The following is a 21,963-nucleotide window of genomic DNA, read 5'->3' on the forward strand; positions in this document are numbered from 1 at the left end:
AGATCTGATGAAATGTATTGATAGATCCACGTGAAAGGTTCATGAATTAAGTCTTAGCTAGAAAATGCTTTGATTGATCCATGTTTATTAATTAAGTCTTAGCTAGTACATGGTTTGATTGATCCACGTGAAAGGTTCGTTAATTAGGTCTTAACTAGTACATGGTTTGATTGATCCACGTGAAAGGTTCGTTAATTAAGTCTTAACTGGTACATGGTTTGATTGATCCATGTTAAGGTTCATTAATTAAGTCTTAACTAGTACATGGTTTGATTGATCCATGTTAAGGTTCATTAATTAACTCTTAACTAGTACATGGTGTGATTGATCCATGTTAAGGTTCATTAATTAACTCTTAACTAGTACATGGTTTCCTGGTCTGTGTTGCGACTTCAGCAGACGGTGGAGACGCGTTGCATTCTGGGACATAAATAAAGCGCATTTCGGAGAACGGGGAGCACAAAGGAGCGATAGAGGCACCTTACGAACTTTGAGCAGTAAGTTAGTGGAATGTCGACTCTGATATTGATGAAGCTGCTGTTGTTGCTGCAGGAGTCCAGTTAGAGAGCCCGGCTGGAGCGGGAGGGATGTGAGTGAGCGGCGGAGCAGCGGGTAACGTGTCGCCGAGTGTCGCGCTGCTCCTCAGCCCAGCCGGCCGGAGGTCTCTCCGACCCGAGGCCGAGGACCGAGGACCGAGGCCCGCTCCGCGAGGTAAACACCGCCCCGCCGCCCCGCGGGGACCCGGGGGTCGACGTCCCGGGTGACCCCCGCTCTCGCCCCGTTACTCGGCCGGGTAGTTTTGTGTTGAGTAGGCTAGCGTTAGCGGCTAACTTTGTTAGCACAGTAGCGTGAGCTAGCCGGACCGCGGTTCGTGGCGCAGTCACCGCCCGCCTCGTGCCCGCCTCGTGCGGACCGGGGACCGGCCTCGTCGCGGACCGGGGACCGGCCCCGTCGCGGTGCGGTACGAGGGGTGATTGACAGGTGTCACGTCTCACGGTGTGTACGTGTTGTCGCCGGGCGCGCGGCGGAGTAAACAGAGCGCTGGAGGACGGGCCACGCCCCCTTCGGCTCCAGCGTTAGCAGCTCCCGTCTGTCGGGCTGTTTGGAGCGGTCTCTTCATGTCGGCGCCGCTGTTTTTTCTTTCTTATGTTTTCTGTAGTCTGAAATGTGTGCTTTTTGTGGGGAAAAAAGATCATTAACAGTTGACCAGAACAACGGGAGGCAGTGGTCTGGAGCTCACCAATGGAAAGCGACTGACAGCCAGCTGTTTCCTCCTGTTGCTACCTGATGTAACATCATATAGCTCACGGAAACATCACCGCGGCCAGCTGTTGGCCCCTGTTGCAACCTGATGTAATATCATAAAGCCCACAGAAACAGCACATGTTTATATGGTGGGCCTATGATGAGGAAATGGATACAGATCTATACATCTAGTTACAGCGAGGTGTTCAGTTTAACATCACTATGCTGTTTCCCTAGAGATTATCAAGTCAAGATGTTGGTTTGAATAGTAGCCCCATATTTTCACTACCAGCTAATTGTGGTTTAACAGCAGCGTAGCTCTCCCTGCTACTTTGTGTGTGTGGTTACACGTATAAAAGAACAGATCCTTTATCATGCTTTGAATCCAGATTTGCAAGACAGTATAAAAAACTAGGGCAACACGCCCCTAATGGGTTAGATCGATACCTGGCAGCGTTTGGCAAATACCAGCAAAGGCTGTCTGACAAACTGAAGCCGTTCATCACCTCGTCGCTTTCTACTCCTTGTTGTCAATCAGGCTGCACTACTACACCAGTTGTGAAGCGGCTCTGCGCTGGTTCTGCTCTGCACTGGTTCTGCTCTGCACTGGTTCTGCTCTGCCCTGTCCCCGCTCTGGAGCGCTTCAGTCTGTTATTCGGGGCTGGGCGTCCGTGGCTCCCCCTGCGAAAGGCCCCGTAGCTGGAGCCGTTGGATGGAAAGTCTCATGCCTCAGAGAGTGCACATGTCTGCAGACAGCTGCTCAGCGTCCCGTAGCACTCCGCTGGCCCCCGCCTGGTCTGGCTCCCATCACTGCGCATCTGCTTTGATTGTCGTTATGTAACTTGGCGTTTGGATTTTGGTACCGTCTAGCCTACTGTCTGTTTTATTTTTTATCATCCAAGAACAGGATCACCAAGCACCCCTCACTCACTTACAGTCCAGCTCATCATTGTTTCCTGTAAGAGATGCGGGTCTTAGACGGTTGGATATTAATTTCCCCCCTCCATATTATTGATTAGCATTGCAGCAGGCCAGGGTCACTGCTGAGATGATGTTGTTTGACACCTTATTTACCTCTTGGTTTGGTTAGTTAGGTTTTGCTTGTGTTTGTGCTCATTTCTGTGAGATGTCAAAACTTTTCTTTGTTTAAAGATTAAAATAGATCTGAAGCCTTTGACTTTGCCGTATGTTAATGTTTCTATCTTGATTATCTATGATTGCCTTTATTAGACGTGATCACATTATTTTTTTAACATTGTGTTTCCTCATCCTACAGAAGGACATCGTCCCCAAATTAAACCAACAAACAGCACTGTACAACTGAGAAGATGGGGGTCAAAACCTTCACCCATAGTTCACCCTCCCACAGCCAGGAGATGCTGGATAAGCTCAACGCGCTCCGCAGCGAGGGCCACCTCTGTGACGTCACCATCCGCGTTCAGGACAAGCTCTTCCTGGCCCACAAGGTGGTCCTGGCCTGCTGCAGCGACTTCTTCCGCACCAAGCTGGTCGGCCGCTCAGAAGAGGAGGACAAGTTTGTTCTGGACCTCCACCACGTCACGGTCAGCGGCTTCACCCCCCTCCTGGAGTACGCCTACACCTCCACCCTCTCCATCAGCACGGAGAACATCATCGACGTCCTGGCAGCCGCCAGCTACATGCAGATGTTCGCCGTGGCGAGCACCTGCTCGGAGTTCATGAAGTCCAGCATACTGTGGAGCTCCGGGAACAACGGCAACAACAATCTGGCGTCGGACAAGCTGCAGGAGTCGGCGCCGGAGAGCGCCTCGTCGAACTGCGTGCTGACCCCGCTGGACGGCAGCCTGTCGCCCGTGTCGTCCGACTGCAGCCTGATGGAGCGCAACGTGCCCGTGTGCCGCGAGTCGCGGCGCAAACGTAAGAGCTACGGCGTGGCCATGGCCTCGCCCGAGAGCCTCCTCAAGTGCCCCACGCAGCTGGTGGCCACCTCGCCTCAGATCCCCAACCCCTCGCCGTCCTTCTCGGACAGCGCGGCCCAGCCCGTGGAGTCGTCCCTGGCCTTCCCCTGGACCTTCCCCTTCGGCATGGACCGCAGGTTCCACTCTGACAAGGCCAAGCTCCCGGAGAGCCCCCGGGGCCTGGAGCACGGCGTGGCGGCCGGCGCCGCCTCGGCGGAGGCGCAGGCGGCCGGCCGGCGGCTCAGCGACTTCCTGACGTGCGAGAGCTCGAAGGCGGGCTCGGCGCTGATGGCGGTGGAGGAGGAGGACGTGAGGGTGAAGGTGGAGAGGCTGAGCGACGAGGAGGCCCAGGAGGGCTCCTCTCAGCCCGTCAGCGCCTCGCTCAGCGACCAGCAGACGGTGCCTGGGAGCGAGCAGGTCCAGGAGGAGCTGCTCATCAGCCCGCAGTCGTCCTCTATAGGTGAGGGGTGCTGCTCCGTATTACTGCTTCTGTGTCATGCACCTGAGGGTTGAGGATGATGTTTATGGATTTGAAATATCAAAATAATGCACCTGATATTTGGGTTGTGAATGGGCAAGATTAAAGTGCTCATATTCTGCGTCTGTGGTTCTATTTCCTCTGTGGTATATTGCTTTTTTTCCATGTATAAGGTCTGCTTGGCTACAAAGTGCGGGGTTACTCTTTCCCACAGAAAGCATCTCTCCTGAACTGCAGGTTTGCAGTCAGATTTACTTAATTTCGTTACTTAAGAAATCCCGGTAGTGCCTGAGTGGCGCTTTGTGGCTGGTCTGGCACACACCTGTTGAGAGAGGTGGAGTTATCCCCTTTTTATAATATGTGGTTAAAATACATTTTGAGCGCCTCCTTAGTTTAATGGAGGTCTGCTTCCTGAGCCAGGCAGAGTTCACTGCTGTGCATCCCGTAGATTCAGGAGAACACCCTGTAATCTTCTTGTTTTTTCATCTTCTTGTTTATCTTGTTTTTCCAAACAAGGTAGCTACTCCGAGTGTTGAAGTGCAGAGGCAGTGGCAGTAGCTGAGCGCTGTACACACTGTGGGAACGCTAAGGTTATGGTGTTCAAATGTTTTGGTCAACTGTGGGCCTCGGCTAACCCGCTACCTACCGTTATTGTGTTCAAATAGTTTTTGCCGTCAGCTGTAGGCCCATTTAACCTACAAAGATGTAGAAATAGAGTGTTGGTTTTCCGATCACAAGATGTGTGAAGTTGGATTTATGATCCAGCCGCAATAGTTCTTTACCGTCTGAGCCACTGTTCATTTAGTTACTTTTACTTCTTCTGCTTCTGTTATGTGCAGGCCTTTCTCGGTATACCCAACAGTGTAGTTGTTACAGAGTTCAGAAACGCTGTTGGTGTGTTCACATGTGTCCACATGGGTATGTGTGGTCAAGCTGTCCTCCAGGCTGTTTTCCCAAAGTCCAAAAAGGGTGAATGCACTCAGAGCCAATAAAAAAAGCCCCACTTTTATTTTGTACATTTGAACATTTGTATTAAACATAATAACTTAAAGAATAGTACAAATTACTTTAATTTTTTTTAATTATTACTTTACACATGTATAATGAAAGGTGATTCAGAAATGTGCTTTCTTTTTTTACTATTTTTGAAGGCAATATTTAACAGATAATGAGGCCTCATGAGGCTCGTCGTCTGTAACGAGGTGCTGATGAGTCGTTGTCAGGACCCAACCGTTTGTTTAGTGGCTTAAGTTGAGCCCCGCAGCCCAGGACCTGTCATCCCCGTGTAAGGGACCCTCCAAGGAGGCCGCGCTGTCCCCCGCTTCGGTCCAGGGGCGTGGAGGAAGGAAGTCCACATCAGGACACTCCTGTCCAGAGCACCACCCCAGACGCCCACCCTGTCACTCCTGTCCAGAGCACCACCCCAGACAGACCCCCACCCTGACACTCCTGTCCAGAGCACCACCCCAGACGCCCACCCTGACACTCCTGTCCAGAGCACCACCCCAGACCCCCACCCTGACACTCCTGTCCAGAGCACCACCCCAGACCCCCACCCTGACACTCCTGTCCAGAGCACCACCCCAGACAGACCCCCACCCTGTCACTCCTGTCCAGAGCACCACCCCAGACAGACCCCCACCCTGACACTCCTCCCTAGGCCGCTCCAGCTGACAAAAACAAGTTATTCTAAGGAAACCTTTATTTCTCATTTCTTCATTAATTATTTGGTTTCTGTGGTATAATGAAACCTCACTGTTTTATTTTAGTTTGTTGGCTCATTAAATGATATGAAAAGTGTCTCTTCTTCTGTTATCCGCCTCAAAGGTCCGTAGTCCGCTCTATAACGGTGTGCAGGGGTACAGAGGCTCTGGTAGTAGTGGTAGTAGTGGTTATTATAATAATATAATGCTGGGTACAGAGGCTCTGGGCCTGGGGGATGAACTACAGCTGGTTCATATCACAACCTCATAAGGATATAACAATGATTTACAAAAATACTGTTTTATAATAACGCAAATAACTCAGGAAAAACATGTGGAAGTAACGTGTTGCACTGTCAAATTAGTGTTTCAAATAAAATTGTGTTAGAATTTGACCAATCACAGCAGAGTGGGCGATCTGAACCATCAGCCAATAGGAGGTGGAGCCTTGAAGAGTGTTTCTGACAAAGGCTGAAAGTGATACCGCAGCAATGAACATTGTGATAATAAGGTGTATTTATTACATCAAAGCATGTAAACATATTATAGTAGTACTCCCAAATGCATATTATGATCCCTTTAATGCAATATAAACAATGTCTGCATTGGAATTCATTAGCTCTCCCTCATAAAACCTAGTGTGCTTTGGCTGGATTCTCCAAATTGCTTATGCTGGCTGTTAATCTATTGAAATATGTATTTAAAAGTGCACCATGATTTCATGACGATTGTCACCAACTTTGAATCACCAATTCTTTATTTAACTGATGCCATAGTAATACAAGTTGTGAATGACATTCAAGCACACGTACACATGTACTTGTACTAACTCCAAACCTATTGTCAACTGACAGTTTACAAGTCACAAATCTAGATCTCCTTAAAACTAGGTCTGATCCATGCCCACCCTGTCTAGTAGACCTGACGCTAACTCAAACGGCTGCACCGTGAATGAGGCTCTGGGTGTTCTTCACCATATTCTCGTTCTACTTACAGGGTCGATGGACGAGGGCGTCTCTGAAGCCTTGCCGTCGATGCAGAGCACGTCCAACTCCAGAGGCGAAGATGATGAAAGGTGAGGTGTTTCTGTGGATGTGTGGAAACAGCAGCTTCAGAGTAGTGAAGCAGTCAACCAGATCAAAATATCACTCTTCACATCTTAACTTCAGTGTTTATAGTTCGGATCGAAAAGGTGAAGCATATGGATTAGAATATCCACATAAACAAGACGGACATGGCAGTGTTTGAATTGATGCTGTGAATGTAGTCATTACTCACAGGTGGATTATATATACACAGTATACTGTACAGTATATACCTGATCTATTTAGATTCAGCTGAATACAGAATAACATCAAACAAATCCTACACTAGGATTTTTGTTTGATGTTTTGATGTTGAATTGCTTTAAATGTCCAATATATGAACAGGTTTTAATCAGACCTTCGACCATTCGACTCTCTGCCTCTGGGTCACTTTGGATTATATTTGATCCCTGCTGGTTGTGCTGGGATAGACGTTGGCCATAAAGTGTATTCATGGTATTTTGTGTTTTGCCCTTCATGTGCCCGGGGCCCCAGGCTGGACGGGATCCAGTACCCCTACCACCTGTACATCAGCCCGTCGGCGCGCTCGGGCGCCAGCGGCCCCGACAGGCCCTTCCAGTGCCCCACCTGCGGCGTGCGCTTCACGCGCATTCAGAACCTGAAGCAGCACATGCTCATACACTCGGGTAGGGCCTTCTGGACCTTTGGGCTTCAGATACATTCACCGGAAAAATCATGGGGAAATATTTTTTGAAGCAACCAACTTTTGTGAACAGTTTGAGTGTTTTGGCCCCTTCCTTATGACGCTCTGATTGGCATCGGAACCTTTATTAATCACAGGCATTCTGTTATTGCTAGACAGTCAAGCTTTGACAACTGAGAGGGCTTTAACAACTATACTTGTGACTAAGAGGTCATCATATCATTGTTAATAAGTTACAGCGCTAATCAATTGAAATGTGAACATAGTGCTAACTGAAAGGCCGAAACAATTGGGTTAAAGGTGGCCCCGATCAGGGTCCAGCCTCCAACACTGCTAGAGCCTCCAAACACTGCTAGAGCCTCTAAACACTGCTAGAGCTAAGGTTGGAGCCTGATTTAAACACTGCTAGAGCTAAGGTTGGAGCCTGATTTAAACACTGCTAGAGCTAAGGTTGGAGCCTGATTTAAACACTGCTAGAGCTAAGGTTGGAGCCTGATTCAAACACTGCTAGAGCTAAGGTTGGAGCCTGATTCAAACACTGCTAGAGCTAAGGTTGGAGCCTGATTCAAACACTGCTAGAGCTAAGGTTGGAGCCTGATTCAAACACTGCTAGAGCTAAGGTTGGAGCCTGATTCAAACACTGCTAGAGCTAAGGTTGGAGCCTGATTTAAACACTGCTAGAGCTAAGGTTGGAGCCTGATTTAAACACTGCTAGAGCTAAGGTTGGAGCCTGATTCAAACACTGCTAGAGCTAAGGTTGGAGCCTGATTCAAACACTGCTAGAGCTAAGGTTGGAGCCTGATTCAAACACTGCTAGAGCTAAGGTTGGAGCCTGATTCAAACACTGCTAGAGCTAAGGTTGGAGCCTGATTTAAACACTGCTAGAGCTAAGGTTGGAGCCTGATTCAAACACTGCTAGAGCTAAGGTTGGAGCCTGATTTAAACACTGCTAGAGCTAAGGTTGGAGCCTGATTTAAACACTGCTAGAGCTAAGGTTGGAGCCTGATTTAAACACTGCTAGAGCTAAGGTTGGAGCCTGATTTAAACACTGCTAGAGCTAAGGTTGGAGCCTGATTTAAACACTGCTAGAGCTAAGGTTGGAGCCTGATTTAAACACTGCTAGAGCTAAGGTTGGAGCCTGATTTAAACACTGCTAGAGCTAAGGTTGGAGCCTGATTCAAACACTGCTAGAGCTAAGGTTGGAGCCTGATTTAAACACTGCTAGAGCTAAGGTTGGAGCCTGATTCAAACACTGCTAGAGCTAAGGTTGGAGCGTTGCCGTAGTAGCAGTGCACTCTGGGGGCTCATGTGAGACTGTGTCCCTCTGCAGGCATTAAGCCCTTCCAGTGTGACCGCTGTGGGAAAAAGTTCACGCGGGCCTACTCCCTGAAGATGCACCGCCTGAAGCACGAAGGTAAACGCTGTTTCCGGTGCCAGATTTGTAGCGCCACATTCACGTCCTTCGGCGAATATAAGCACCACATGAGGGTCTCCCGACACATAATCCGCAAGCCGCGGATTTACGAGTGCAAAACGTGCGGCGCCATGTTCACCAACTCTGGCAATTTAATTGTGCACCTGCGGAGTCTGAACCATGAGGCGTCCGAACTAGCAAACTACTTCCAGAGCAGGTGAGGAGTCCTGGAGGGTGTCAAGACACCCCCCCCCCCCCCCACACCCCCACACCCCCTCCCTCCATCCCTCCCTCCACCACCACCACCTCCCCCCACAACATCATCTATTCAATCACACCTGGGGCAGGTGCTAACCTCTGCTAGCCCAGTGAAGCCAGGTGTCCTCTGTGCTCTGTCTGCTGTATGGAGATGTATGGAGTTGGGTCTGTCGGACCTAATAAAATACATTCTTTTCTGATCACTTTTGGGGATGATGAGGTGACTTGTTAAAGGTCCCATGACACGCCACCAGGTGTGGTGTGATTGGCCGTTACAAGCCGTTTTGAAAATCTGTCTGTTATGACATCACAGGTGGGCGTGTCCACCTAGATGTGTGCTGATAGGTCAGTCCACCAGCCGACCCGGTGGACCGTAGCAGACGCTGCTCATCTGTCCGTCACACATCTAGGGGGACACGCCCACCTGTGATGTCATAACAGACCTTATCACACCACACCTGGTGGCGTGTCATGGGACCTTTAAGCACTTAAGCATTTAAGTACATTTCCAAAAAGGTTGTGGAATAATCCATCCATTCAGACAGACATATACAGGATAATAAAGCTGTTTAAGGACAAGGCTAAATATAAATGTGAACCTTGAGGGGAAACCTACTGGTCAAAACCAGTTTGAAACTGTCAAGCTGTATATGTAGACCACATATATTTTCTAACTTGCACACGTATGTAGTGATGTTGAGTTGTGGTTTGTATCAGTGCTGGTCTTTCCAGAGTAGTGTGGCGCTCCTTACTCCCACACCTTTCCACTTCTCAATCATCACCAGCCTCACAGCAGGTCACTTCTGGAGGCTGGTAGCAGCCGGTCCAGACGTCAGACCTCAGGAAAGGCTTCTTCAGTCCATCCACACACTCTTCTTCAGAGTCATATAGAGACACTGCATTGACTGTACCGATGTCTTTTCAGTACCAACATGTGATCAGCTTTGTGACAAGTCCCCTTTCCAACCTTCTATTTGTTTGCCTATTCATTTTTTATTTGTTATTATTTAAAAATTGCTATGAACCTCATTGATACTGTTTACTCTGTTAAACTGTTAACTTTACTGTTTACTCTGTTAAACTGTTAACTTTACTGTTTACTCTGTTGAACTGTTAACTTTACTGTTTACTCTGTTAAACTGTTAACTTTACTGTTCACTCTGTTAACTGCAGACTGGTGACACTTTCCTCATTTCCCACTCCCCCCCCTCCCCCCTCCCCCTCCCCTCCTCCCCCTCCCCCTCTCCCCCCCCCCCCCCCCCCCCTGCAGTGATTTCCTCGTGCCCGACTACCTGAGCAAAGTGCAGGAGGAGGAGGAGGCGGCGGCGGCGGCGGCGCTGGGGGTCCAGTACCAGCGTGAGGACCCCCCCCCCCACCACCTCCACCTCCACCCCGTCTATCCCAGCGACAGCACTTCTCCCCCGCCGGCCTCCGCCGCCGCCGCCGCCTCCTCCTCCTGCTCCGTCCAGCTGCCGCCCGTCTCCCAGGTGTCCTCCTCCACCGCGCCCGACGGCCCCCCGCCGCCGCCGCGGCCCCCCTCCCCCTCCGTGGAGACGGACGCCGACGGCGGGCTGGGGGCCCTGGTGGAGGGCCCCGCGGCGGGGGGGGGCGCTGACGGAGGAGGGGGGGGGGAGGCCGACGGAGGAGGGGGGGGGGTCTCCATGGAGGAGCTGCAGCAGCACGCCCAGGAGCTGGCCTCCATGAGCGTGGAGTGAGGACGCCCAGCCCCCACCCCCCCCCACCCCCTACACCCCCTCCACCCCCCCCACCCCCTACACCCCCCAGCCCCCACCCCCCCCACCCCTCCACCCCCTACACCCCCTACACCCCCTCCACCCCCCACCCCCTACACCCCACAGCCCCCACCCCCTCCACCCCCTACACCCCCTCCACCCCCTAAACCCCACAGCCCCCACCCCCTCCACCCCCCAGCCCCCCCACCCCCAAACCCCCTCCAGCCCCTCCACCCCCCAGCCCCCAGCCCCTCCACCCCCCAACTCCTCCACCCCCCAACTCCTCCACCCCCCACCCCCTCCACCCCCCAGCCCCTCCACCACCCAGCCCCCAGCCCCTCCACCCCCCAACTCCTCCACCCCCCAACTCCTCCACCCCCCACCCCCTACACCCCCCAGCCCCTCCACCACCCACCCCCCACCCCCTACACCCCCCAGCCCCCACCCCCTCCAGCCCCTCCACCCCCCACCCCCCCAACCCCCTCCACCCCCCACCCCCCACCCGCCACCCCCCTCCACCCCCCAACCCCCACCCCCCACCCCCCCCCCAACCCCCAACCCCCTCCACCCTACTTTTGGAAAAGAAAGAAAAAGTGCCTGAGATTCTGTGAAGTTCTGTAGAGCGTGAGAAGAGAGGTCTTCACTTGCCAATGCTGACTAATCAAGTCTGTTTAGGCAAATACTGGTTGAGCATTTCTAGTTCCCGTGCTGGTTTGTATGAACAGAGACCTTCACCTCTAGGCTCATCGTTATAGGCAAACTGTTTATTGTCAATGTTGCAAGAGCTTGTACTGTACTTTTTATATCTGAATGCTATGTCTGTTGGGTGTTGTAAGGTGTGTGGTTGTGTTTTCATGTATGTGGATTTTAGTTTGTAAAGACAATATGAGGAGCTATGGAACGTTTCAGCTTTTCATTCAGATCAACATGTGATTGATGCTTGTATAGAAATATGTATTGACTCCATGTACGGCCTTTAATAGAGTTGTACAACTTCTGAAAAAAGAATTGGACCCTGAAATGTCCATATTATGGTCCGACATTTTAGAAAATCGTACTTGAGCAGAAGTTGAACTTTCTCAACTTTGTAATCGATGAACCAGATCTAAATGGAGAACAGCAGTAGTCACGACCAGCAGTGTTTTCTATGGCGATTCTATACGGCTGAACGACTTGCAGTAAGGTAGTTCTTCCACCACACTCACCTATGGTTAGCGTTGAAAAACAAGTGTCTCATTTAAACCCATTTTTGTTTTTACGAACCCAATTTTCGGCTGAATGGTTTTGGGACGTGCATGGATCCCTGTTACGGCTGCCACCCAAATCCACCAGAAGGATTGAGGTTGGATATGATCAACATTGAAACACGTGGCCATGTCTGGGGCAGACCTCTGCACCACCACTGTTTTATAAGACGTATTACGACAGCTGTTCATAGAAAACAATATAGGCCTAGCTTATACCATAGCTGAGCAAAGAGACGGCTATGCGTGTGAATGTGTTTACTGTGAGTGTAATCACTATGGAGGGTTTATGCTAAAGAGGCAGTATTTCCATTCCATCTGTTGATAGTCAGAGATCTGAGAACCCCTTTGTTGCATTTGGTTGTTCTCTTGTAGTCGGTGTAGTAGGCATTCTGTGCTTGGTCATTATTGTGTCTGGTAAAGTTAATGATACCTGTGGTAATTCCATAATTTGAATGCTACTGATATTTATTACTGGTTTTGGTCCGTTGAGATGCTTTAATATGCCCCACCCCCCGAGCACAGCTCAAGAACAAATGGTAACTCTTAAAGGGTTACGTGAAAATCGAATCGACAAAAGCGCAGGATCTCTGGTCCATACTGGTTTACTGTTGATGTTCTAATGGGCCCAGTTAGGTGTCTTCAACAATTCCATCCAATCAGTCAAAGAGATTATAATCGCGTTTTTTTCCTGTCTCCTTTCCCTTCAAACACAGGCTTGATCGTTTACCCTTTTAAAGATGAACACAGAGTCGAGCTGTGTGGAGGTCTTTTAGAAAATGCTGTCACTGGTACAAAATGCATGGACATCTGTCTTAATGAAAAAGAGATCCCCATCATGTGCTATATTGTCTGATTCTTTGGGAGGTTCAACTCCCCGTGACTGAATTCAAATCCCTCCCCCTCCCCCCCCGAATATTGGACCAAATGCTCTCGCCTCATTGGAGAAGTTGCCACGGCAATCAGTAATTGCACATAACCAATTAAAGATAATCATGTATAAGGTCCATGCTACTTAGCAGAGGGTCTGTGCTTTAATTGCCCCTTAACACTGTCTGATATTGTGCATTTACGAGGCTAGCCTTACAAGATGGACCTATTCAAGTCGAGTTGCACAGTCAAACTTTTAAGAAGTATTTTCTTTCTGTTCTCCATTTGAATGTTCTGAACTTTTTTAATGTTGTCTTGTGCAGTGTTCAAACATGTTTCTTTAATTATGAAATGCTGCTCTTTGTCAAAAAAAGCAAAAGTGCCCAAAGTATTTTTGTGAACCTAGTGTGCAATAATTTGACAAGTGTCGAAAAGGATATTTTGTGCTTAAAAAAATGTGTAATTTTGTGTAAATCAATGACTTAAGGAAAGCTGAAGAAAAGAGGCAAGGATCCCAATCAATCTGTGAAATCAAGCTCAGCTGGCAAACAGCCGGTCCTCTCCCACCCGCTCCCATCGTCAAGTTGCATGTTCATATGATTCTATGAATTTGAGAGCATGTTCTTCTGCCTCCGCGGGCGAGTCCTTGTTCTGTCATGGCCTTATTCCTCGATGTCTTCATCACCTTCTTTTGTTCTTCTTCAAGCATGGTTTTTATTTTCTGTAAGTAGTAAGTTTTTTCTGTGCAATGTTTTGTGATATCTTGATTATATACAGTACATGCCTTTTTGGTGTACATTTGATTGATGATTTTTTCCACTTCATATTTAAATTTGCTAAGAAAAAAAGCTGTAGCTCTTCACGAGTACATATATATATATATAGATATATATATCTATATATATATATAGATATATATATATATATATAGATATATATATATATATAGATATATCTATATATAGATATATAAATATATATATAGATATATATATATATATATATATCTATATGTATAGATATATCTATATATAGATATATAAATATATTTTTTGGGTGAGTTTTGTATTATGGTTGCTGTTAAAATGAGTATGCCATCTTTGGATATTCTTGATAAATGTGAACAGGAGGTGTGTGTGTGTGTGTGTGTGTGTGTGTGTGTGTGTGTGTGTGTGTGTGTGTGTGTGTGTGTGTGTGTGTGTGTGTGTGTGTGTGTGTGTGTGTGTGTGTGTGTGTTGGGGCATGCAGGGTTGTGATTGGTAGTCTTCACTTTGTGAGTGTCTTGATGTGCAGTTATACACAAAACGTACTATATTGCATATTCTTTATACTGTAGGTTACTGGACTGCAACCTGCTATGAGACAGATGTTGTATTTTGTGACTTTAATACTGTATTTCAAGCCGTTAGTTTCAAGAGTTTTGTTGGAAAGTTCCCAGATAGTAACGGGACCTGCACATTATATGTTGTAAAAACAGAAAAAAGAATAAACATCAGTTTGTTGTATTGACAGTTTTTAACTGGATCTCATTACAGAGTGTCTGTTACAAGACAAACACCTTGTTACACCGCTAGTGTTACAAGACAAACACCTTGTTACACTGCTAGTGTTACAAGAGGAACACGCCTTGTTGCACTGCTAGTGTCACAAGACAAACACACCTTGTGATACTGCTAGTGTTACAAGGGGGACACACATTGATTGTCCTGTACTCTGATTGGTCTAGCCCTTTGTCTCTCTCTGAATGACAGCAGGAGCAGCGACTGTCTGTCTGTGTCCTCCTCCAGTCCACCCACTGTCTGCACCCATTGCCCAACAATAGGCTGTCACTCTTCTACTACTAAACTCCTACAGCCAAGAAAGGCCCTCCAAAACATCTGGGCTCCTATTATTATTGCTGTGGGATATATATATATATATATATATATATATATATATATATATATATATATATATTATTATAAGTGCTGTGGGAAGTGCAATGCTGAGGTTGTGTGTGTGTCAGTGGGGAATGGGGTGGGTGTCTTCAGTGGGGGGGTGTCTTCAGTGGGTGGGGGGGTTTCTTCAGGGTGGGGGGGTGTCTTCAGTGGGGGGGGGGGTGTCTTCAGTGGGGGGGTGTCTTCAGTGGGGGGGGGGGTGTCTTCAGTGGGGGGGTGTCTTCAGTGTGGGTGGGGGGGTGTCTTCAGTGGGGGGGGTCTTCAGTGGGGGGGGGGGGGGGTCCTTGCTATGGGCGGTGCTTTCATTGAGGGGTTTAAGACACACAGAGTTAGCCATGATGCTGTCAAGCAATGCGCTGCCAGGAAAAATAAAACACAGTGCATGACTAATACAGATGTCATACATTCCCAATCAATGGAGGAGCACCGTTGAGTGGAATATTCCACAAATCCTGTTCTGGCCCCATTCATAAGACCTTGTGCATCACTCACCGTTAGAGGAAGTAATCAGAGGTTATTCTAATAATGTCCCCAATGACGTACGCTGAAGTCCTGCAACAAGTTAAGACACAATAGCTGAGTCCATGTAGACAGAAAATAAGTGAATCCACGACACCATCTGCATCCCATTTTCCACAGTTGACATTTATCCATTTCCATTGAGTAAACAACCTGCAAAACCAAAGATGAAAAGAGGGAAAAAGAAGGGAAATCAAGTTAAGAAAAAGGAAAATAAGTAGAAATAAGATGGATGTGAAGACAGAAAGGAACCACTAAAGGTCTGCTCCTGAAAGGCTGGACTCACTACTGAACTCACTCTCTGAATCTTTCCACTACTGCTCGTTAATATCCAGCAGCAGTGCTCGTTACAATCCACCCCAAGCGCTTTTCAGCCAGACATGGAAAATACGTCCCTCATTCCAGAGAACATTCCACAGACGTCGTACGGAGGAACGAAGAGGCGGCTGAGGAAGAGGAGGGGGGAGGTTAGAGGAGGAAGATGGTTAGGTTAATATCGGGGCCCTCATAGTAACTTTTAATTGGCTGAATAAAACGTTTGAGGGACTGAACTTTGTTCATCACGTTGGGTGACTGCTGATGCTGGAGCTCTGACTGGCACCGCTGTACTCACGTCTTTCCCAAGAAAGGGAAGTAGGGTCACAAAAAAGAAAAGGAAAGAGAGAAAACACAATGAGAGAAAACAGATTTCTTTCAAAGGAAAGGAGAGTACAACGGTTAAAGGATAATTAATTAATTTAAGAATGGTTCAAGGCGTCTAGCTTGGTGCATAATTGCATTGTAAAACATGAATGAATCAATATCATTAATTCATCTGCATTATACCTACAAGTACCTATGATCTATCAAATAAATAAAATACCTTGCGACAAAACAATTATTTTGAGCACTTTAAACTGAAACTTCAATAAACATGAAAATACTAACGCAGTCTTAAGCATGATACGCCAAGCCAACGTCACTGACCATGAAAGTAATTGTAGGCTTCAGCATGTTGAGAAAGGAGTGTTGAAGTGTGGTGAGGGTTCGAACTGTGCAGCCGTACCCACACACACATCACAGATTATTAGAACGTGTTTATGTGGTACGAACAGTTCATGAGTGAAGACCCTAAAAACCACTACAGATCCACATGTACAATTTATTGCCCAATTATTTGTATATATTTTGAAATACGCGTGACATTCGTGGATCCAGAGAGGAAGGGGCCCACAGAGAAGGCCGTGGTGAGGGCCCGTGCTGATGGCCCCTGGCCCCTGACCCCTGGCGGTTGGCTGAGGCTGTTTGACAGTGGGTTGGAATGTTTGTTGGTTTAATTCTTGATGGCAGATGTTAAACCTGCTCCATGAAAAACACATCTGAAAGGATGATAGTAACATTTATACATACATATTATACATATACAGTACGTTATTTTAAACAACAGTAACATGCATGAAGCCACAGCGTTCATGGGTTCACCCATGGTCCATTTTAGGCGTTTTAACCGATTCTTCAAATGACTAAAAACAAAAGGGGTTTCTCTTCAACGCTTGGGCCTGTATGTGAGGAACGAGGAGCCCAGTCAGCGGCCGGGACTCCCATCAGGGTGTCTCTCCTCCCCTGCTGTCTCCTGTGTTCCCCTCTGGGTGTGTGTCTGTCATTTCCCCTGGCTCCCTGATTACTACACATCCCTGTTCTCCTGTTCCCAGACCACACCTGTCCAACCCCTGGGTCTTCAACCACGCCTCTCTTTGTTTCATCGTAGGTCACCAGTCAGGGCTCTTCTTTAGTATTAGGACGGCACCCTGAGTATAACACTGTCTCATCACCATCTCATCACCCTGAGTATAACACTGTCTCATCACCATCTCATCACCCTGAGTATAACACCACCTCATCACCACCTCATCACCCTGAGTATAACACTACCTCATCACCACCTCATCACCCTGACCACACTGTCTCATCACCAGACGTCCTCCCAACTCTGTTCATTCTTTTGGGGTGAACCACTACACTCACTAGTGGGGGTGGTTGAACTGTTCTATTAACTGAGAGCCTTTCCTCAGAATATGTCAAACCTACCGTCTACTAATAGAATAGGTACCCAGCAGTTAAAATATAACAACAGTATTTTATAAGTTATCTGTAAGATCCTGAATTGTTACCTACAAGTACGTACTGAACTGGTACACCGTTAGTACAAAATACTACACTGTAACTCCGGAATAATTAGTAGGTAGTAGGTTGCGGGTGTTTATAGAATAGAATAGAATAGATGTTGTTTTGGATCCGTTTATAATGAGTAATGGAGGATGGAGTTTAATTCAGAGATTGGGATTAGCTAGTTGTGGCACGCCAAGTAGTATCACAAAAGGTAAGACAAATGGATAAATAAACAGAGTCTGCAATATAACTAAGAATATTAACCCAAATAAACCCAGTGGTTTACAGTTACAAGACCATCTCAAAGGATCTCTATTCCCACAGGTGTTTTCCATAGAGCCGTCTGGCCCTGTATTCGTTGATCTACTACTGATTCACTCTGGGTTGGTAGAATAAAACAAAAACACTTTACGGGGAAAGTGGTGACATTTTATCTGCACATTATACATTAGGTACATTATACATGTATTCAACATCAGCATGAAGCTTCCATTTCACTGATCAGCAGAGGGGGAAGACACAGATGAAGTGGATGACTCACTGCCCAGCGATTCACAAAGTCCTCCAAGAATGTGTTATTCTTGTGACAGTACTGGTGTCTGGCCTCCTCCAGATTGGCCATTGTGTCCCAGTGTTTTCAGCTGTTGCTAGGGACTCTATCTCTGCCTGACAGCGTTTTGACGTCAAACGCCGGCCTTGTGCTGGAGCCCCCCCCCCCCCACCCCCCGTTAAAGAGTATCCTCCCAGAGGTCTTGAGCAGCACCAGCCTCACCTTTTAGCCAAGGGCCACGTGCCTGCTGGGCAGATAGGCCTGTTTAATAACACCGCAGCGTCCTCCGCCAGGGCCTCCCGGAACCTGTGACTCATCTGATATTCACCGCGATCACAGACCTTAAGCATGTGGAACGCGTGCCTTTGGGCTCTGTGATGCTGCTGCTGCAGTGCAGGAGTGGGGCTAGACGTTACAGTTACAGTTAGTACAGTTACCTTCAGCAGGAGTCACACATCAGCCAAGCATGGTGTTTGTGTGTGCATGTTTTTTTGTTTTCAAAGATGCCTTATGAATTCTTAGTCCTCCTCGACCTCATCCTCGTCCTCATCCTCTCATCCGGGGTCGGGTGGCGGGGGCAGCAGCTCCCCCCCCCCACGTCCCTTCCCTTCTAAACTCTAAGTGTGAGCCCAAAAGGAGTCTAGTGGCTAATGGAGAGGCCTTGATTTACAGCCCCCCCCGCCCCTCCCCTCACAGACTCACTGAAGGGGCTTGAGTGTTTTTTTGTCATTCTTTGAAGTCTTTCCACTGCATTTCTGGGAAGTCCTCGAGAAGCCAGGCTGACAGCAGTGACAGTAATACGCTTGTGACACCTGTGACTTTTTCCAGTAGTCTGTGTTTCAGCACACGTTGACCTCCCCCCAGCCCCCCCCCACCCCTCTTATGCACTGCGTGTATGGTGTATGTCCTTGCACTTCACATTCTTACAGAGCATTGTGTAGCATCTTATCCCAGCTGTCTTATACGGGGAACGGGTTAACACTTGTAGTGCTTGGCACTTGGTTCTAGGGACATCCTTACTGTACCGACAGCGATATGTTATTCTACTACTGCTACTGCTGCTACTCTTCTTCTGACTAATGTACTTGTTGCTGTCACTTTGGATAAGAGCATCTGCTAAACGCCCTAAATGTGATGTCAATGTACCATTTCCCTTCTAATGAGTTGTAGTTATTATCCTCTGTTGTGTCTGTAGTACTGGCATGGGCAGAAGGTTAAATAAGCCACGGCTACAGGGTCTGATTCACCAGGTAAACCTTCAGTCTGTTGTCCAGAGCCAGCAGAATCTCTGCTCTGTCTCCCCCTCTTGGTGTTTTCACGTATGTGCAACGGGCGAGGCATTCCCTCAACGCATCGCCTCAGGATCCCCGACCATCTACCTGTCCACCGCCCCGCCTGCCTGCCCACCTGCCTGTAGCTCTGTCTGTAGCTCTGTCTGTAGCTCTGTCTGTAGCTCTGCCTGTAGCTCTGCCTGTCTGTAGCTCTGTCTGTAGCTCTGTCTGTAGCTCTGCCTGTAGCGCTGCCTGTAGCTCTGCCTGTAGCTCTGCCTGTAGCGCTGTCTGTAGCTCTGTCTGTAGCACTGCCTGTCTGTAGCTCTGTCTGTAGCGCTGTCTGTAGCTCTGTCTGTAGCTCTGCCTGTCTGTAGCTCTGCCTGTAGCTCTGTCTGTAGCGCTGTCTGTAGCTCTGTCTGTAGCGCTGCCTGTAGCTCTGTCTGTAGCGCTGTCTGTAGCTCTGTCTGTAGCGCTGTCTGTAGCGCTGCCTGTAGCTCTGTCTGTAGCGCTGCCTGTCTGTAGCTCTGTCTGTAGCGCTGTCTGTAGCGCTGCCTGTAGCTCTGTCTGTAGCGCTGCCTGTCTGTAGCGCTGCCTGTAGCTCTGTCTGTAGCGCTGCCTGTCTGTAGCGCTGCCTGTAGCTCTGTCTGTAGAGCTGCCAAATGGGTTCTCCAAGAGGAGGGACTCCTAGCGGAGACACAAGGCAGCGCCGCTCCGAGGTCCGCCTGCCCGTTGGGCTGTGGACGGTAACCCGACGACAAACTCCTCCTGGGGCTTGACCCGAAAGCCTCCCAGCCTGGGAGGTGAGCTGTGGTCTATCCCATGGAGACGGAACACATGCACTACCAAGAGGGCTGCCGCTTCAAAAGCTCAGGGAGTTTGGAGAGAGCCACAAAATGAACTGCTTTCCAAAGATCTGTCCACTGTGGTGAGGATCACTGTGTACCCTGAGATGGAGGAAGACTGGTAACAAAGTCGAGGGCACTGACTTAAAGGTCCCATGACATGCCGTCAGGTGTGGTGTGATTAGCCGTTACAAGCCGTTTTGAAAATCTGGCTCTTCTGACATCATAAGTGGGCGTGTCCACCTAGATGTGTGACGGCTAGATGAACAACGTTTGCTACAGTCCACTGGGTAGGCTGGTAGACTGATCTATCCAGCCTACATCTAGGTGGAAAACGGCTTGTAACGGCTAATCACACTCACCACCTGGTGGCATGTCATGGGACCTTAACCTGTTTTCGAGAGGTAGGCCACCTTCTCTTTTTGAAGAAACAATACTTCTTCATCCTCTAAAGCGCGTAAACTTTGTGATTTTTTTCTCCTCTCAAAACATAAGGAGAAGTGGGTAGAGAGGACTGAGGTCTGTGCTGAGGTCATGCGTTTGTACCGCACTGTAGCCACATTTAAATGAAGGGTGAGTTTGTTCTGTAGAAGAGTAGAGCCCTGATAAGTCATATAGTCCACCTGGCTGAAGCTTTTTACAGAGGACCTTTTAGGCAGCAGCGTTCATCACATAGCCGGCAGTCCACTGCCTGCTATTGAGTCCCAGGCCAACGCTGACTGCTGCTACCTGGCCGCAGGCTACATTTTGTTGGGGTCAGATTAAACTTGGTGTCTCATAAGCAGACACGCCTTCCTATGAGAAGAAACGATGGGATTTGCAGAGGTCTACCCCCAAGTCCCTGGCCTGGGGATAATGACGGAGGTGGGGTGGTGGATGGGCGGAGCAAGGGTGGGGGTGTCTGAATTTGTCTTTTGTCTGGAATGCTAGAAGCATTCCTCTCCAAAAGCAAAGACGTCAGCGGAGGCATGAATTACAACCCACCTGGCGGTGAATGACGAAGGAGGCCTGGCCTGCAGTCCGCTGGTCTCTGGTCTGTTCAGGCCGTGTTAGAACGCTTCTCTTCCCTGAGAACAGGACCGCTGCGTTTTGCATTTTATACCGGCTGCATTCGACATCATCAGCGAGCTTTAACGTCTGTAAACAACGGAGACCACACCGGATCCGATTGGTCCATAAACACAAGCTGTTATTATGTCAGCGCTACATGACAAAGAGCCAGATGTGTAGTGTGTGTGTGTGTCTGTGTGTGTGTGTGTGTGTGTGTGTGTGTGTGTCTGTGTGTGTGTGTGTGTGTGGTTTAAAAGATGACCACTCACATTCTTCACAAAATGAACGAGGTCAGAAATAAAAACAAATGAAAGAAAAAAGATGATGAAATACATTATTATTAAAACGTCATTATGGTCCTCCTCATACACACAGACTGTATACCTGTATATGTACAGTGTATCTATGTAGGTATATACATATATTTATGTACATACATAGTATTCTCACCAGCTCTCAGGTCTGGAGAGGGTTTGACGATCCTGACTGTGAAGATACAGAATCAACAGTAATATATTACAAGTTCAATCAACAGAGTGGACAGGCGTAGCTTAAAGAGACCACACTGAGGACCAGCACATCTGGAAATCAACTCAGGAACTCGCACTGAATCATGCTGAAGGACCACACACTCACACACACACACACACACACACACACACACACACACACACACACACACACACACACACACACACACACACAAGCACACACACACATGCACACATTTCCTACTATTCGGGGTCCACCTAACACTACCACCATTATGGGGTCCACCCTTTCCAGTGCTTCTACAGCTACACAAGAAGTCAGGCAATATAAGCAAAAAATCCTGATCACAACTATCACTTCAATTAAGCAAAATTGTGAACTTTTTAAGAAAAAGTTTTTGGCCAACATGGTGGGGCCCCGTTTTTAACATTGCTATCTGTCCAGCTGGGCTCTGTGGACCCCGGCGAGGCGCTGGGAGGACAGCAGAGTAACACAACGTCTTGCTAGCGGGCTCATCTTAGCG

At 48.3% G+C, this 21,963-nt stretch overlaps 2 protein-coding genes across 3 annotated transcripts in view; both read left to right on the forward strand.

The window, feature by feature from the left end:
- The first annotated feature begins 452 nt into the window (after positions 1-452).
- On the forward strand, positions 453-10,149 carry zbtb44 (zinc finger and BTB domain containing 44). 2 transcript variants are annotated; one of them, XM_084467390.1, is made up of 6 exons: positions 453-711; positions 2,522-3,642; positions 6,360-6,438; positions 6,944-7,095; positions 8,443-8,526; positions 10,055-10,149. In XM_084467390.1, the coding sequence occupies exons 2-6, from the start codon at positions 2,574-2,576 to the stop codon at positions 10,078-10,080; spliced, it is 1,410 nt and encodes a 469-aa protein (XP_084323516.1). In that variant the 5' UTR covers positions 453-711; positions 2,522-2,573; the 3' UTR covers positions 10,081-10,149. The 2 variants fall into 2 exon arrangements, with proteins under 2 accessions (XP_084323516.1, XP_084323515.1); XM_084467389.1 differs by lacking the exon at positions 10,055-10,149 and having other exon boundaries at positions 8,443-8,756.
- A 296-nt stretch (positions 10,150-10,445) lies between these two features.
- LOC311341649 (POU domain class 2-associating factor 2-like) overlaps positions 10,446-21,963 on the forward strand; it is a gene marked incomplete at both ends in the record, with an annotated part of 25,636 nt that continues 14,118 nt past the window's right edge. The window contains 2 exons of the mRNA XM_084466452.1: positions 10,446-10,495; positions 16,779-16,830. Coding sequence (XP_084322578.1) covers positions 10,446-10,495; positions 16,779-16,830 — 102 coding nt within the window. The remainder of the gene's footprint in view (positions 10,496-16,778; positions 16,831-21,963) is intronic.

Source organism: Micromesistius poutassou (genome assembly GCF_964030765.1).
Source record: "Micromesistius poutassou genome assembly, chromosome: 4".
Classification (NCBI taxonomy): domain Eukaryota; kingdom Metazoa; phylum Chordata; class Actinopteri; order Gadiformes; family Gadidae; genus Micromesistius; species Micromesistius poutassou.